This window comes from Simochromis diagramma, unplaced genomic scaffold (assembly GCF_900408965.1).
Source record: "Simochromis diagramma unplaced genomic scaffold, fSimDia1.1 OVJJ01000131.1, whole genome shotgun sequence".
NCBI lineage: Eukaryota > Metazoa > Chordata > Actinopteri > Cichliformes > Cichlidae > Simochromis > Simochromis diagramma.
The window spans coordinates 1,409,232-1,424,992 of NW_024387200.1; the positions used below are offsets into that span (position 1 = coordinate 1,409,232).

The 15,761-nt window shown below is 40.3% G+C and overlaps 2 protein-coding genes across 4 annotated transcripts in view; one reads left to right on the plus strand and one right to left on the minus strand.

Moving 5' to 3' along the window:
• Positions 1 to 8,601, minus strand: part of LOC120745791 (phospholipid-transporting ATPase ID-like) — a 47,584-nt gene extending 38,983 nt beyond the window's left edge. Inside the window, exon 1 of one of the 2 annotated variants that reach the window (XM_040050946.1) lies at positions 2,940 to 8,601. The gene's annotated coding sequence lies outside the window, so the exon portion shown is untranslated. The remainder of the gene's footprint in view (positions 1 to 2,939) is intronic. The other variant, XM_040050945.1, reaches the window with a different exon arrangement.
• A 5,569-nt stretch (positions 8,602 to 14,170) lies between these two features.
• LOC120745792 (metal transporter CNNM4) overlaps positions 14,171 to 15,761 on the plus strand; it is a 50,891-nt gene continuing 49,300 nt past the window's right edge. For both annotated transcript variants that reach the window (XM_040050948.1, XM_040050949.1), the window contains exon 1: positions 14,171 to 15,618. In XM_040050948.1, coding sequence (XP_039906882.1) covers positions 14,217 to 15,618 — 1,402 coding nt within the window. In that variant the 5' untranslated portion in view covers positions 14,171 to 14,216. The remainder of the gene's footprint in view (positions 15,619 to 15,761) is intronic.

Genomic DNA, 15,761 nt, shown 5'->3' on the forward strand with positions numbered 1-15,761 from the left:
CAGAGGGCCCGGTGGCGCCAGTGTCCGGCAGCCTCGCCTCTGTCAGTGCGCCCCAGGGTGGCTGTGGCTACAATGTAGCTTGCCATTACTAGTCCTTAGGGACCAGTAAAGCACTATACAAATACATTTTTCCTTTCCAGCGTCGCCAAAGAGCTTGCTCAAGAGCTTTCTTAATTTTTTTGTATTATTGCCAGATCTTTTCCTTACTATATAAAGCACCTTGAGGCTACTGTTGTCGTGATTTGGCACTATACAGACAAAATTTTATTGAATTGAAGTAAAGCGCTTTACCAAAGCAGAACTATACAGTGTCATCTACGCTGTGCAGTCCCATGAAAAACTAAGTACACCCTTACTACTTCTACAGGCATTAAGAGGGGAAGTAGCAGCCAGGCGTTGGTAATAAAATGCACTTGATTAACTGATCATCAGCCAGTGCGCACACTTCTATAACAGCCATGTTGGAGAAAGCCAAACACAGGATATAAACAAAAACCCACACTGCAAAGCACGGTGGTGCAGGGTTGTTAATGTGTACTTGTTCTGTAGCCACAGGACCAGTTATTTGACGCAACTGTGAACTTCTCTGCACACCAAAGTATTCTAAAGTCAAATGTGAGATGTGATTTATATTTTTAGGAATTCGACCTTCTCTCTGTTTTCTTATTCTGTTCTTATGGCTAGAAGGAAAGGCTCCATGGTATTATGTTTTGTCTTTATAAAACCCTCTGTGTTAAGATTTACTCATCTGTACAAGTTGTCATTTGCGTGGAATGTTCTGAGTGCATTCTGTGGCCATGGCTGGTAGATAACTTTGTTATTCTTTGTCAAATACCAGTTGTGCTGCTGTACTCTGTATTGTTATTTGACCCCTTTGCAAAGGTAAATTATAACCTTACAAAGACAAGCCAACTGGTTTCAGCAGATGCCGCCCACCCTGAGCCTGGTTCTGCCGAAGGTTTCTTCCTGTTAAAAGGGACTTTTTCCTTCCCGCTGTTACCAAAGTGCTTTGTCATAGGGGGTCATATGATTGTTGGGTTTTTCCTCTGTATATATTGTAGCGTCTACCTTACAATATAAAGCGCCTTGAGGCGACTGTTGTTGTGATTTGGTGCTGTATAAATAAAATGAATTAAATTATTAACTTAACTTATTTCTCTAGATAGACATATCAGATTTTAAACAGCAAAATCTTTTCCAAAATTATGTCATGCAACAGGGCAACGATCTCACCCCGGCAAATCTACAACGGAATGACTGAAAATGAAAGGAATCAGAGTGTTGCAATGGCCTACTAACAAGCCAGACCTCAGACCTCGAAAAGCTGTGGGATGTCAAGAGAACCCTCAATGAACTGAAAGAAAGAAGAGTGTGGCAAATTTCCTCCGCACAAATAAGAGCCTCATAAAGTCAGACAGAAAACAATTAAAGTTATGGGTGCCAGTGGTGGTGTATTTAAGGGTTGTAAAGTTAAGGAAGCAATGTATAAATCCAGCCTGATGTTACGCTACACACGAATGATCTTACCCTAGGGTGAAGAATAGTGCTTATTAATTTAGCCCACTACAAGTAAGAGAAGCTGTTGGGGGGGTATATTTCAGATTTCTGTCCCGAAAACTGTTGCAGTAACTCAACAATTGCTGGAAGTAGTGCGATCTTGTAAAATGCCCTCAACAGCAGAAGATGAATTCCAGTAAAAGATGACTATAAGCCAAATCAGATAAATTCTGAATAAGTCTTAAAGACCAACACCCTTTCATGCTTCTACACACACTGACAGAGACTGTTATTTTAATCTTTCACTCGTGAAGTTTTTAACAAAGTGATTCAACAAAGAAAACATTTGTGCATTTTTGAGACCTCACAGTGTTTCACACTGGTCATAAAAACCAGGAGATATCAAGAGATTTATCAAAACAAAGAGATGAAGTAGTGATAAAACAATAAGAATTCTAAAGTGATTATCAATCTTTTTTTCCCCCACTATCACTTTATATCTGCAGGAATCAGCAAGGTTTTTGGTGATTCGATTCTGAACAGTACATTTGAACCCACTTCCTGACAGAATGAAACCAAAAAATGCTCATTAAAATGTATCTAGATCATTGAGTACAGCAGTTTGTAAAACTTTCACTCGGGCTCTGGATGTCACCTGGCCGCAGTTAAACCACAGGTTCAGTGAAACTGACACTGAGTTTGATGACTCTGACGCACGGTGGTCTGGATGGAGTTGTAGAAAACTAGTTTCATTTACAAGGAAAGAGTAAAGAAACTACACAGTGAGTGAAATTAAGTGATCCCCTGCTGAATTTGTAAGAGAAATGAAAATTTTTTTATGGCAGCTTATGTTAACATCTCAGGAGAGATTTTGGCCCAATAAGACCTCGAGGTGCCGCAAGATTTCAGTCCATTACAGCATATTGTGTTGCTAATGGTGTTTTTGACTTCTGGTCCCAGCTGGCTTTAGATCTTTCACAAGCTGCTTTTGTGTAGGTTTGGCTTGATTCACCACTTCCTCGTGGAAGTGCTCTTGTAACGTATTTTAGCTTCTGAAAACCAGTTATGTTTCTGTGGAACAGCTTGTTCCAAAAACTTTAGTAATAAAGTTCTTTAGCCCTTTGTTACCTGCATTTCCATCGTGGGCTGAAGCCCCGTGAAGATTAAAGACATGAAATAGCTGATCTTTTAAAAAAAACGCTAATCTTTTTGGTATTTTATTCATGCAGCAATACAGAACTATTATGGCCAGAGGAAAAAATAATGTAAATGTTAAAACGCTTGGGGAAACCACTACCATAGTGGAAACATTTAGCAATCTCTCGCTTTAATTTCCCTTAGATGCTTATTCCTTAGCTGCAAATGTTAGCTGCAAATGTCTACGAGGGCAAGTGAAACCACAAGTAACCAGACGCGTGGAAATAACTGTTGGAAAGATTCACCTTTGCAAATATCCAACACCAGCAGATGCATTTCTACTGTAGGAAGCTGTGCATGGTGAGATGGCATGAAGTGTTTAATTGAATGAAATCCATCCATCCATCCTCTTCTGCTTATCCAATTCAGGGTTGCGGGGGGGCTGGAGCCTATCCCAGCTTAGGGCGAGAGAGCTGCGATACACCACGGGCAGGTCACCAGTCTGTTGCAGGGCTATTGAATAAAATATATGACCTAAAAAAGTTTTTAAAAAATAAAGAAAATGCCTTTTTATGCGATTTTACTATTAATATGTTTTAATAATATTTTGTGTATTTAATTATCTAGGCTGTATTTGAATTTTTTTTTTTAAAGAAAATAAAAAAAAAGGAACCAGAAGATGCTGAACCAAGACCAACTTCTTGGGTGGTGGCTATTGCACTGTTTCCCTGCAACCAAACCACAAACACCTTATCTGAAAATATTGGTGTCTGCAAATTCTGAGAAAATAATAACAATAACGTCAACTTTAAACATAGCGAATACTAGAAAATAGCACCTTAACAGTTTTATTTACAAGTCAATTCAATATGGGATATAGAACTTTGTTAGTGTTGCTACACAAAAAAAAAAAACCCTAACTTTTTTTTTTTGTTTTTGTAATTAATTGTATACAGTGCAGCCTGAGTCGGTTCCTGGCTATTGTTTGTTAATTTCCCACTTATCTGATTTCTTTGTTCCTCGTAACGTCAGTCACGATGTGGTCAACGGACCAAAAAAAAGAAAGAAAGAAAGAAAATTCAGTATGACCGGGAAATAGGTTGAATAAACAAATAACAAACTGGGTTATATGTTGGTTTGTTCAAGGTTCCTGTCAGTTAATGATTAACATCACTGTGCTCAGTAGCTCTGCATGAATCTGTGATCACATTCTCATGACTGAAAACGATCACATCTCTCTGACTTACATTTTTTCTTTTTAAAAATACAAAAAACCTTTAAACAACATCCCTCCATCTTGAGACAACGATGCCTTTAAAAGCCTTAAAAAACTGAACAGATTTCTTGCTTGTTATTTGGATAGAGGTGCATTTACAATGCAAGCGTAAGCAGTGACCTGAAAAAGACCCACTGGTGACAGACATTAACAAAGCAAGAATGGGAAAGTGTTATGACATAAGGACACAATACAGTATCTGTGCTTTGAGCCCCGAGAGCTGCACCAAAAGACCCAAACAATTAACCTCTGAATTATTCACCTGACCTCTCAGGCCACCGAGCCACTCCCCATCTCCTCTTACATGATAAAACACTGACATTATGACTGACCTTTTAAACCTGATAAGATTCTCATTGTAGCATAAAGACTCAGATGTTTTAACATTAAAGACCTTCAACATGTGACAAATTGGATTTTCATGCATGATAAATGCATTTGCGTAAGGCTGGACATTACTGAGACCTCACGTGACCTCAGTCAAAGTTTAGTCGGGGCAGCTGACGTTCAATCACAAGTTTCACATCTCGTAGCATTTTCTGATTAACCAAACAGCTTCAGTTTTCTCTTCACACAGAATCAGTTTGTAAAGGTTTTTTTTAAATCACACTTCTGTTCATGACCAGCTTGACTAACTATGTTTTGACACCGATTGCTGCCATCATCAGACTGTTTATAGACACACTTCTTTGGCTCAGACAGAAGTTTTTTCAGCAACTTCTAAACAATTCGTGAAATGTTTCAACAACATTTTCTCGTCACTGTGTCAAATATAGACTTTATCCAACACTTTCATACGTCATATATTAACAAAACTCACCAAAGCTTCAGATCGTCTTTGTTGATATTCACATGTTCTCGTAAAAGTTGTTAAATCGGGCGACTGTGAGGTGGTAATGGCGGGGATGTGATGCAATTTTACGTTGGACGCAACATTAACACTAATTGCTCATTTGTTTTGGGGGAACAGAGAGCACAGCAGACCTGATTTTGTGCACGCACACAGGAGTGCGAAAAGAAAGAGAGATGGAGAGTTTATTTTCCACTTCATTATAATGAGAAAAATGTATTGATACCAACAGGAAAGCATCGACTAATACTTAACCTTGTTTACACACAGCAGTGAATGATTAAGCCTACTTTGCTAAGTAGGGTATCAAAGGATAAAACACACAAAACAGTATGAAACTATAACTTCTGCAGTTTCCGTTTTTAAATGTTTTTTAATGTTTTTTCAATATGTTTTATATGTAAAAACAGTTCACATGAACAGTGGACCAGCAGGGGAGTCATCTTAAGTCGAGCATGCCACAAGACAGTTGCAAATATTAGCGTGTCAGCGCCGTGTATTTGAAAACATAGACAAACAACATTATCTCTTTATCATCAGCATTTAGCTAAACTACAGAGTCACGTAGTCATGCCATCTTTCCTGTTTCACATTTGAGTCAAAATTGTTATTAGCACCAGAATTAATGGGATCACTGTGGCCCTCTGGGTTATTTTTCATCTCTAATAAAAAGATGGAGCAAACAAAGCATTGTTGTAGTCTCGTGACATCTGTGTAAGTGAAGAGAGACACCGAATAAAGCCTGAGCCCGCATTCAAACTGCGAATGGCTAAATGGCTCTTTTCCTACACAACAGAAGACTAGAGTTAGGTCATAAACTAAACGCACTTAACTTGGTTACATAAGTAAATTGCAATATAACTGCAAATACAGATGGATTTGGCAACCGGTATGAAAAGAGTAAACATTTAGAATCTGTGACAATTTTTAAGGAAGAACCCGGGGGTTACAAAATAGGCCTGATTATACAGAAGTAGATGTGAAATTAACCTTAAGTCTCACCACGTGTATGACCTTAACAAATCCTTTCCCAATGAAGTCTTATTTGATACAAACTGATGTTTGGTTTGTGATTAGCGGTTTCATGGAGAGCAAAATAAACAATAAAGCCCGATATGCTTTAAAAGTGGGATCGTCTTGTGACTGATTGTCATCTCTCTTTTCAAAACACCAAGATGACTTTGACTAAAATACTTAGTTCAGAACATTGGGTCAGATAACTGAGGCCAATGCAGAAGACCTTAAACCTGTTTCTTTATCTGAAGGCCAGCAGCTGGTGATAGCTGTTGTTGCAAAAACACTTCCGGCCCAATAAAAAGTCTATGAGAAAACGTCTTTCTGTCTTGAAATCCATAAATACTTTCCTGTTAAGTTTATGGGCTCTGTCACTCATTTTTGGCCACAATGTATAAAACAATAATAATATTCATCCATCCATCTTCTTCCGCTTATCTGGGGCCGGGTCGCGGGGGCAGCAGCCCGAGCAGAGAAGCCCAGACATCCCTCTCCCCAGCCACCTCTTCCAGCTTGTCCGGGGGAACACCAAGGCGTTCCCAGGCCAGCAGAGTGATATAATCTCTCCGGCGTGTCCTGAATCTGCCCCGGGGCCTCCTCTCAGTAGGAGATGCCCGGAACACCTCACCTAGGAGGCGCCCGGGAGGCATCCTTGTCAGATGCCCGAACCACCTCCACTGGCTCCTTTCGATGTGGAGGAGCAGCGACTCTGAGCCCCTCCCAGATGGAGAAACTTCTCAGAAATTCTGCCCATAAAATTATGAACAGAATCAGTGACAAAGGGCAGTCCTGGCGGAGCCCATTACCCACCGGGAACAAGTCCAACTTATTGCCAGCTATGCAGACCAAGCTCTTGCAATGGTTGTATAGGGAGTATGGGGTCCAGACACCCCATACTCCCCATAATAATATGTCCATCTTTTAAATCTTTGTATTACTGTGTTAGCTGTGGTATACTATGAAACCAGCTCATTGGGTAACAGCTTGTCAATCACAATTCGTTAGCCAATGAGCGTGCAATTTGACAGTCAGGCCCATCCTTCCTTGTCACATTTTTTGGGTAACTAATGGCAGCCTTCAAAGATGTCAAAAACCAGTGGATAACATCGCACTAACTACATCAATCTTTTACACCATTTATGGTTTGAAATCAAAATGAAGGGGACACCGACCGTTGAACTGAGAAATCAGCCTGTTTTATACAAACAAATTTAGAAAGAGGCAGCGAGCTTGCCTCATGCTGAGTGCTGATCAAAGTTTCCTTTCCATGTAAGTGGTTACACCCTAAAACATCAGGCAGGCTTACTGTTCAGTGTTGAAAAGTGTTTAAATGCTTTCGTTTTTATCTTGTATGCAGTATCAATCAAAACCACACTTTAGTTTATCTTCATTCAAAAACTGAGACAGGGTGGCTGAAATCCAGACAATCCAACAGTCTATTTCTAAACCAACACAACAGTCCTGGTACAATGTAAACAAAATGTTAATGTGCCTGCTGTAAAAACTCCTTTTTAGTTGTTTGTTTTTTTAAATGGGAACTCCATCCATTGAGCCAAATGTTGTTAATTTAGCCTTGCAGTTGTTGAGATGTTGAATTTGGGAGATTCAGGTGGTAATTTATAGGGCTTAACGTCCAGTTACTCTTTCGCTACGCCTCTGTGTTTTGAACATACACCTCCTCAAAGTCACAATTAACACTTTAAACACCTCAGTGTTTGGCTGGGAATAGAAAAGTAATGCTTCTGCACCGTAAACACAGGATGACTTCCTCGCAGTCTTCCGCTCTAGATGATGAAGAAATTACTCATCACTGACATCAGTGCTAAAACCGCAAAATGTGCTGACACACAATGTACAGCCATATCTTCTCAAATGATCAGTGTCACTACAGTTCCCAAGAACAAGAAACAATTCTTATTATACCAGGTGGTTTCTTTCTGAAACCAAAGAGGACTAAACTCGGGATCTGACAGCTGAGCAGTGGTGCGTGCTCAGACGTCTACAAAACAACAAACACACTCTTACGAGGAGCGCGCTGATAGAAAGTTGCCTCCTGAAACAATTTTCGGAAACAGCTTTTTGCTAAACCGACACAACACAGAAGTAACCCATTGTTGTGGAAGCTTTCACGATGACTGCTACTGCAGTGAGGAGGGGGAAAGAAAGCGAAGCCGATATTTTCCCTTTCGACACCCAAGAATGCCAAACTTTTCTCTCCCACCAAAATCTTTCCGTTACTTTTTTGGGTTGCTTTTCCCTGGAGAGCGCAAAGGCAGGAAAAGCAGTGGAGAGACAGCTCTCGTCTGTTCACTGCAGCTTCCCGTTCAGCTATCTCGCCTTTCTTCTCCATCTCTTCCCCCAACTTCATCTCGACACTCCCCCACCCTCCAGCGTCTCCTTGACTCCCAGACAAGGTCAGCAATACTTGAGCAGCGACGCGGTACTTACCGTGCGTCCTGGCTTGGTGGAGGTGCAGTCTGAGCTGTGGCTTCCCTGCCTCTTCGACAGTGAAAAGTATCCCAACTACGTGAAGGATTGAAAGCTAATGTTTTCCTCCTGTCCACCAACTCGCTCCTGCCTCATTCCCCTCCTTCTCGTACGCTCTCCCCTCCTCTACTTCCTCCTCCCTCCGTCTCCATACACTCCTCTGCGAGGGCGCACTGTTTATTCGCTCAGATTCAACTCACCAAAACACGGAAATTTACTATGACAGAAAGTTCTGAACGGAGAAGAGGCAAAGCAGCAGACTGGTCACGTTGTGTGAAAATTTAGTCAATCGTTGTGGCCCAATTGTGACCTCTAGTTGGCGAGCCTGAAACAAAACTTTTAAAAAGAAAACAGGATACCGGTTTCCTAAAAACCCACTTCTTCTAGAGGCAAAGGCAATTTAATGGTTTTCTATATGAATCTATAGGCAGCAAAACGGTGTTACACCCCCGAATAAAGGCTAAGGGACCAGGAACCAGGAAAAGAAAAAGCCAAAACACAGTAAAGTGTAAAACAATAAAGTTTTATTGACAATGACTCAACTACTCAAAGAAACACACCGCTATTTCAACCAAACAAGAGACCCACAACCTAAAATATCCTGCTAAAAAAAAGGAAATGATTCTCCAAGTAAAAGGGAAACAGTCCTGCTGCAAGAAGAGACTAGCTATTCACTATGCTTGTGTAGTCATCCAGGCCATGGTTGACTAGCTAGTCACTAGTTTCAGACATACCCTGTAAACCAACGCTACAAGGTGACCGACTCACTGACTGAGCAGCTGTTCACCAGCTTTTTTTCTGCTGGGTGGCTGAATGAAGCCAGCTGTGCACTCCTGAGCTCCTCCAGAGAAACGGGTGGCAGCTGTGTTCAGGAAGAGATCGGGTACTCCCTCCCAACACAGGCCTGCCTGCTGGACTGTAAGAACCAAAACTCAAATGAAATTCATCTTTCAAAGAAAAAACAAATATATATCCAAAAATGTTATTTTATATCAGTGTTTAGAAGTCAAAAAAGAAAGAAAGAAACAACACGTCTCTTTAATGCTGTTTTATAAGAATCACACTCACTGGCTGCAGTAGCTTGTTTAAGTGGTCGCAACTGATTCTTTTCTTTAAGGATGAGTGCTCTCAGTTTAATCTTTATTGAGATATACTATGTAAAAATAAATGCTAAGAATAATCTCCCCAAACCTCAGCTGACACCTTTCAAATGCTAAAGGGGTTTGAATAACTTTAACTGAAGGAGAGTTCAGTTAAAGTTCAAGAAGGAAGTGGTGGGAGGACTAGCCTCTTTAATCTGCACACCCGTGACGCTCATTTCCAGACCTGTTTTTATTCTTGATGTGTGGAGTATCTTTGCCTGATTCAAAGTTCAAAATAATCCTTATTTATCACCTGGCTGCTCCAGACTGCTTTCCGTTTAAGCCAACACTCTGACTTGCTGCAACTTGCAAACACAAGGTTTGAACAGCAGGTGGGTGGAGCTTCACGGCCTGAGATGAAGATTCAAATATCTCCTTCTGTTTATTTACTATGATACAAAGTGAAGAGTAGGAAAACGTGAAACTGAACTTTTAGAGCAGAAACAAAAACCTTTTTATTTTATCATATTTGATAAAAGCACCCACATAGGCAATAAGGAACAACATGTCAGATGCATTTTAAATGTTTGTCTTTTTAAGGAAAGGCACGTTTTCTCACAGGTTGCTAAACTTATCTGACGTGTAGCTCCTGTAGTAAAACAGTGACACATTTAACTGTTAAAATACAGCTTTTATTCCAGATTTGCCAGCTTTAACAGTTCTTTTACTTTTATTCTGCTGCAGCTGTGGTAAAGAATGTTTCATTGTGGTGCTGTACAAAGTAAAAGCTGACCAGGTTTTCTATTTGAAAACTCGTATTTGTTAAACTGGTGCTAAATGTAATGCAAAAATGGCAAACGCTATCCGAGTAGTTAAATTGTCTTTCACTTTCTTTAGCTGCTGCACAAATCTCTTTAGTACATTATTGAAATCTTCAGGATGTCTTGACAGTTTCTCAAAGTCTCTTCTTTCTTACACCTTCATTTCCTGAAACTGGCATTTCCGGCTTTGTTTCCTTTTGTTTTTACACCACTGACATGTTCCTTTCTTTTTCATCTCAGTTTTGTTTGGTTGAAAGTTTCTGCAGCATTTCTCACAGCTCCCTGTCTGAGCTTTCAGTTTCCTGAATACCAAAGGAGGAAACCACTACTGCTTAAAGCATAAAGTCTATCGCAACTCCAGAAAACTCAGAGAAAGGTTGCAATGTTCAGCAGCTGCAACTAAATGATTTTCATCAGTAATTGATTATTATAAAGGTGAAACGTGCCACAGTGATGACTGCATAGAGTATATGTACCAGTAGGAAAGGTTGAGGACAACATTTTATAAGAATGTATAAAACAAAGAAATTAAATGTTGCCATATATTGTAATCTAACAACGTATTAACACTGTTGTGTTCGTGTGTGCTTCTGTGAACTGAGATCTCTACTGCAACAACCTTCTCACATTTTGGCTTTTTTATGGAATTCAGGCTTTCACGTCACTTCTCGTCATAGACCGCCTTGCACAATGCTGAAAACAGCATTGTGCATGGCCACAAGGTGTCGCTAAAAACATATTTTTAAAAAGCACCTTCATGTTCAAAGTTTCATATGTTTTATTCTTCATTTGTTTTCAGTAATCATCCTTTTCAGATGGCTCGCCTTTACTTTACACACATAAATTATTATTAAAAACATAAAAATGCATCAGCAGTCAGTGACTGCAGCCGGGAAATTCTTAACCACTTTGGTCATGGTCTTCCTCTAATTCTTCTTTGTCTTCTTACTCTTTTCCAGGAGTGAACACGTCATTCAAATAAATCATTTGGACACATTTGAGTGGTTAAATGTCTCTTTAGGTACTTTTTTACTAGCAGCTTGCCACAAAAGACAAAATGTGTTCCCATTTCTTTAGTTGAATCTGATCAAAATGCCAAAGATAGTTTGACAGGAATACATTAGTATTTTTACACCAACAAGGTGATTCCCAAATAGCTATTCACAGAACATTGTGTGTCCTTGAAAAATATTTGATGAAACAAGTGAGGGGCATATTAAAGAAGTGGCAGGGCTAAAAGTAGCTGATGAAATCTGTAAGTCAGGTCCTTGAGAAATAGGGAGAAAATCCAACAAGGACAAGTTACAGAACCTGAGAGATGCATCAGGCCTTCAGTTGATCCATGTACAGTTCACTGTAGCATCATCAGAAGGGGTCTCAGTGGAAGTGTGGCTGTGAAGAAGCTATTTCTAAGGAAGGGAAATGGGGAAAAAAGACCGGGTACACCAAATTATACAAGAACTCAACTGAAAATCAGTGGCGACTCATATTGTGGAGTGACAAATTGAAACCTTGAGTTATGAATGCAGAGAAGTACACTGAAAAAGGAGACTGGCTATTTCTTGCAAGTTGTCTTGTGTTTTAAAGTTAAGTGTTAATTTACCTCAGTTGGTTAAGTTGCTGCCAAAGAAAATCATTTGTGCAACCAATGTCCACTAGTGAATTAAGTAAATCCAACATGTTCTTTGTTCAGTGTATGGTCAGAATTTTAATACTATCAGGAAAGCAAATGATGGACCTTACAATAGCTACATTTTTCAGCTTGACACAATGAAAGAATAAATAATAAAGGTTTATGTTGTTCAGTTCCTCGAATTATAGAAACAGAAACATGTGCGAGCTTCTTCACAACCCCGTGAGGAGGGCTAGGTAAGTTAAATAAAAATTTGAAGGAAGTTTAAATTAATCAAATGAATAATGTGGCTCTTCATGTACTTCCAGGTTTTTCTCTAAAGAGAGATTTGTGTTACCATTACACATCGTACAGTGGAGAAGATTATAAAAGGATTGGTGACAAAACACTTTATTTCTTCATCGCTTCCTCTAATGTCTGGAGAACTTTTGTTTTTTATGTTTAGAGTATGATCCAAAATAAAACAGATATAAGAAAAAAGTACACACAAATTAAACAAAAAAACAAATAAAAGAAAATGTATTTAGAATATACTAAACACCTCTAAATTCTACGTGCAAACATAAATACCATACAATGAAATGAACATCTTGGTTTGTTTGGTTTTTTTTTTTTTGTTTCTCAAATATATTCAATGTAACAAAGCCGAAGAGGTGTCTTTGCAGTATTTCCATGGATGAATGAGCAATATGTGATTCTCTGTTGAAGACAAGTTTAGCTTACAGTGAGATGCAGGAAATCATGCATATCTTTGCTAAAACAAGACTTGTTTAAGGTTAACATGAGGAAATAAAATGGAGTGATAGTGTACAGGCATCAGTATACAATCCTCTGAAAACAAACTAATCCAAACAACATCTGATTAAAGGTTGAAAAAAAGGCTACAAGTTACTGTCAGAAGGATGGAGGAAGGCAACAGTTTTAAAAGATGTTCAAGAACTAGAAGACCTAAAGGTGGGAAAAGAAGGAGTGCAAAGAGCCTGAAAACAGGTTCAGATAAGCTGTCAGATGGGCCAGAAACATTTTCCAGCCTGATCTCAGCGGAGAAAACAAAAAAAGTTTTCTGTCACTAATTACAAGTAAATGCAGAGAATTTAATCCTTTCACTGCAGTTTTCACATTTTACAAATCCATCCAGTGAACTGAATTAGATCCTGTATGGGTGTAGCTGCATGCCTGAAGGCCTTTATTATGTATATACACAATTCGGAGCCTCATTTTTACTTAGAATCATTAGATTAGAATCATTCTCATTTCCTTCACTATTTTCACACCAGCACGTTAGGCTGCATTCACCACGGATTGACCACTAGATGGTGCTCTGCCCTCAATAATTGCATTTACATACAATGTCAACAAAAAAGTAATTCAAGATTAAAGTAATACATTTACACACGTGGTTCTATTTACCAGCATCTTTTCGTTAAAAAAAACGTGTAAAAACTAAATTTTAAAACGTTTTATTTATTTTCTCAAAATGCTAAGAGGCAGCAATTTCCTAATGTTGTAAACCCGCTCAACATTTGGCAATAAAACCCTTTCTGATTCTGATTCTGATTCTGATGTGTGTTTCAGAGATTAATCCTTTCATTGTCTTTGGTGTTGTATCTTACCCACCGGTGAGTGTGTCTAGTTTGGCATTCTATTCACTTGTGACCCAAGGTTTTTCTTCTTGCCTCAAATATTCAGTTTGCACAGCTCACAGCACACAGAGGAGTGTTAATAGCATTACTAGAGACAGTAGATAACATTAACATGCATTGTATTTCAAATCAATGACACTACTTACCCCTTCTAATCTCGTTAAACTGATATCATTAACTGTCACATTGTGCATACTGCGATTACAAAGGTTCTGTAGACTAAATCATTGACTTTATACACATTTCTCTGTATTCGACTTATTTTGATACTGCTTCAGCATTTGTATTTTAATTCGACATGTCATACGGGTAAACACAATTAAGACAGTTGATACTTTTATGACTCAGTTTGGGTTTTTCTGTGCCATAGAGTAGCTAAATATACAACTTAACTGGTATTTTCTTCAATAAAAATGAAGTTAAAGACCACGTTAATTACTTTGTAACACTGTTTATCTTTTTTCACAATAAATAAGTTTGTATATATATATATAAATCGTTGCGGGAAAATATCATAAAATGTGAATTTAAATGTAAAATTTGTTTATCGTGAATGTTTATCATTCACGCGTTAATTTTCGTCTGCTCCCACACGGTCCACCTTTAAAAGAAATTTTGTCAGTCGACCTTAAAAAAATTAAACTGCTAGGGCTCGGCCCAAGTTTTAGTGACGTAAACGCTGCCGATTGGGTGATATTTATATGTAAATTTGGAGGCGGGCTTCTGGAAACGAGTAGGTGACGTCAGTTCGCCTGTTGGCAGAGAGCGAAACAAACATGGCGATAGATTCAAGTGGCTGGGGGTTTACGTTAACTTTATTCGTGTTTTCATACGTTTTTGCGACGAGGCTGGTTGAAGCTTCGGTTTCAGACTCGAGGGAAACCACGCGGATACTCGGCATGAGGCTAGAGAAGAGCGACAAGCCAGCCGAGACCACCGAAAGGGGAGATATTCAGGTGACCGAGGGGAGCGACATCTCCTTAAGGGTCTACGGGCTCCACTTGTTCCCCAACAGCTCGGATATCATCGGGTTCGGTAAACTGTTCGTCAGTAATAAAGAAGATGATGATTTCTCAGATAAATGGTTAAACAGGACTTGTCCCAAAGATCAGAATGATATTGATGTTAGGGGACCCATGAAGGTAAACGACGAAAACACCTCAGGGACAGTCTCCCTCAGCATCAAGCAGCTCCGTAAGAATGAGATGGTGAAAGTGTTCGGCTTGTGCGTCCTGGACGCCCGGGATCAGAAGTGGTACCTGATGGACGAAGAAGACGGCAGGCTGCGCGTGGTGGAAGCGAAGAAGTCCCTCCTGCCCATCTGGCTGCAGATTATCCTCATCTGCTTCCTGCTGGTGCTGTCCGGTATGTTCAGCGGGCTCAACCTGGGACTGATGGCGCTGGATCCGATGGAATTGCGCATCGTGCAGAACTGCGGCACAGAGAAGGAGAAGAAGTACGCGCGGAAGATCGAGCCCATTCGTAGGAAGGGCAACTACCTGTTGTGCTCACTGCTGCTCGGTAATGTCCTGGTCAACACTACGCTCACCATCCTCCTGGACGACCTCACCAAGTCCGGGGTCGGAGCAGTCGTCGCCTCCACTGTCGGCATCGTAATATTTGGCGAGATTGTCCCCCAGGCTCTGTGCTCCCGACACGGATTAGCAGTCGGGGCGAACACCATCGTCCTCACCAAGCTGTTCATGCTGTTGACTTTCCCTCTGTCCTGGCCCATTAGCAAACTCCTAGACTGCGTGCTGGGCCAGGAGATCGGCACCGTGTACAACAGAGAGAAGCTAGTGGAGATGTTAAAAGTCACCGAGCCCTACAATGACCTGGTGAAAGAGGAGCTGAACATGATCCAAGGAGCGCTGGAGCTCCGGACTAAAACAGTGGAGGATGTCATGACGCCAATCAACAACTGCTTCATGATCCACAGCGACGCCGTGTTGGACTTCAACACCATGTCCGAGATCATGGAGAGCGGCTACACCAGGATACCCGTGTACGAAGACGAGCGCTCCAACATCGTGGACATCCTCTTCGTCAAGGATCTGGCCTTCGTGGACCCAGACGACTGCACCACCTTGAAGACCATCACCAAATTCTACAACCATCCGGTCCACTTCGTCTTCCACGACACCAAGCTGGACGCCATGCTGGAGGAGTTCAAAAAAGGTTTGTGGAAATCTTGGTGCTGGTGATATGGTGTGATAACGCAGGAGTGAAACCTGTGATTTGGTTCAGCAGTGTGCGGTGCCAGCAAGTGTTTCTGGTACAGCTTCATCCACTTCTTAGGTGCATGGAGGAGACGATGAAGT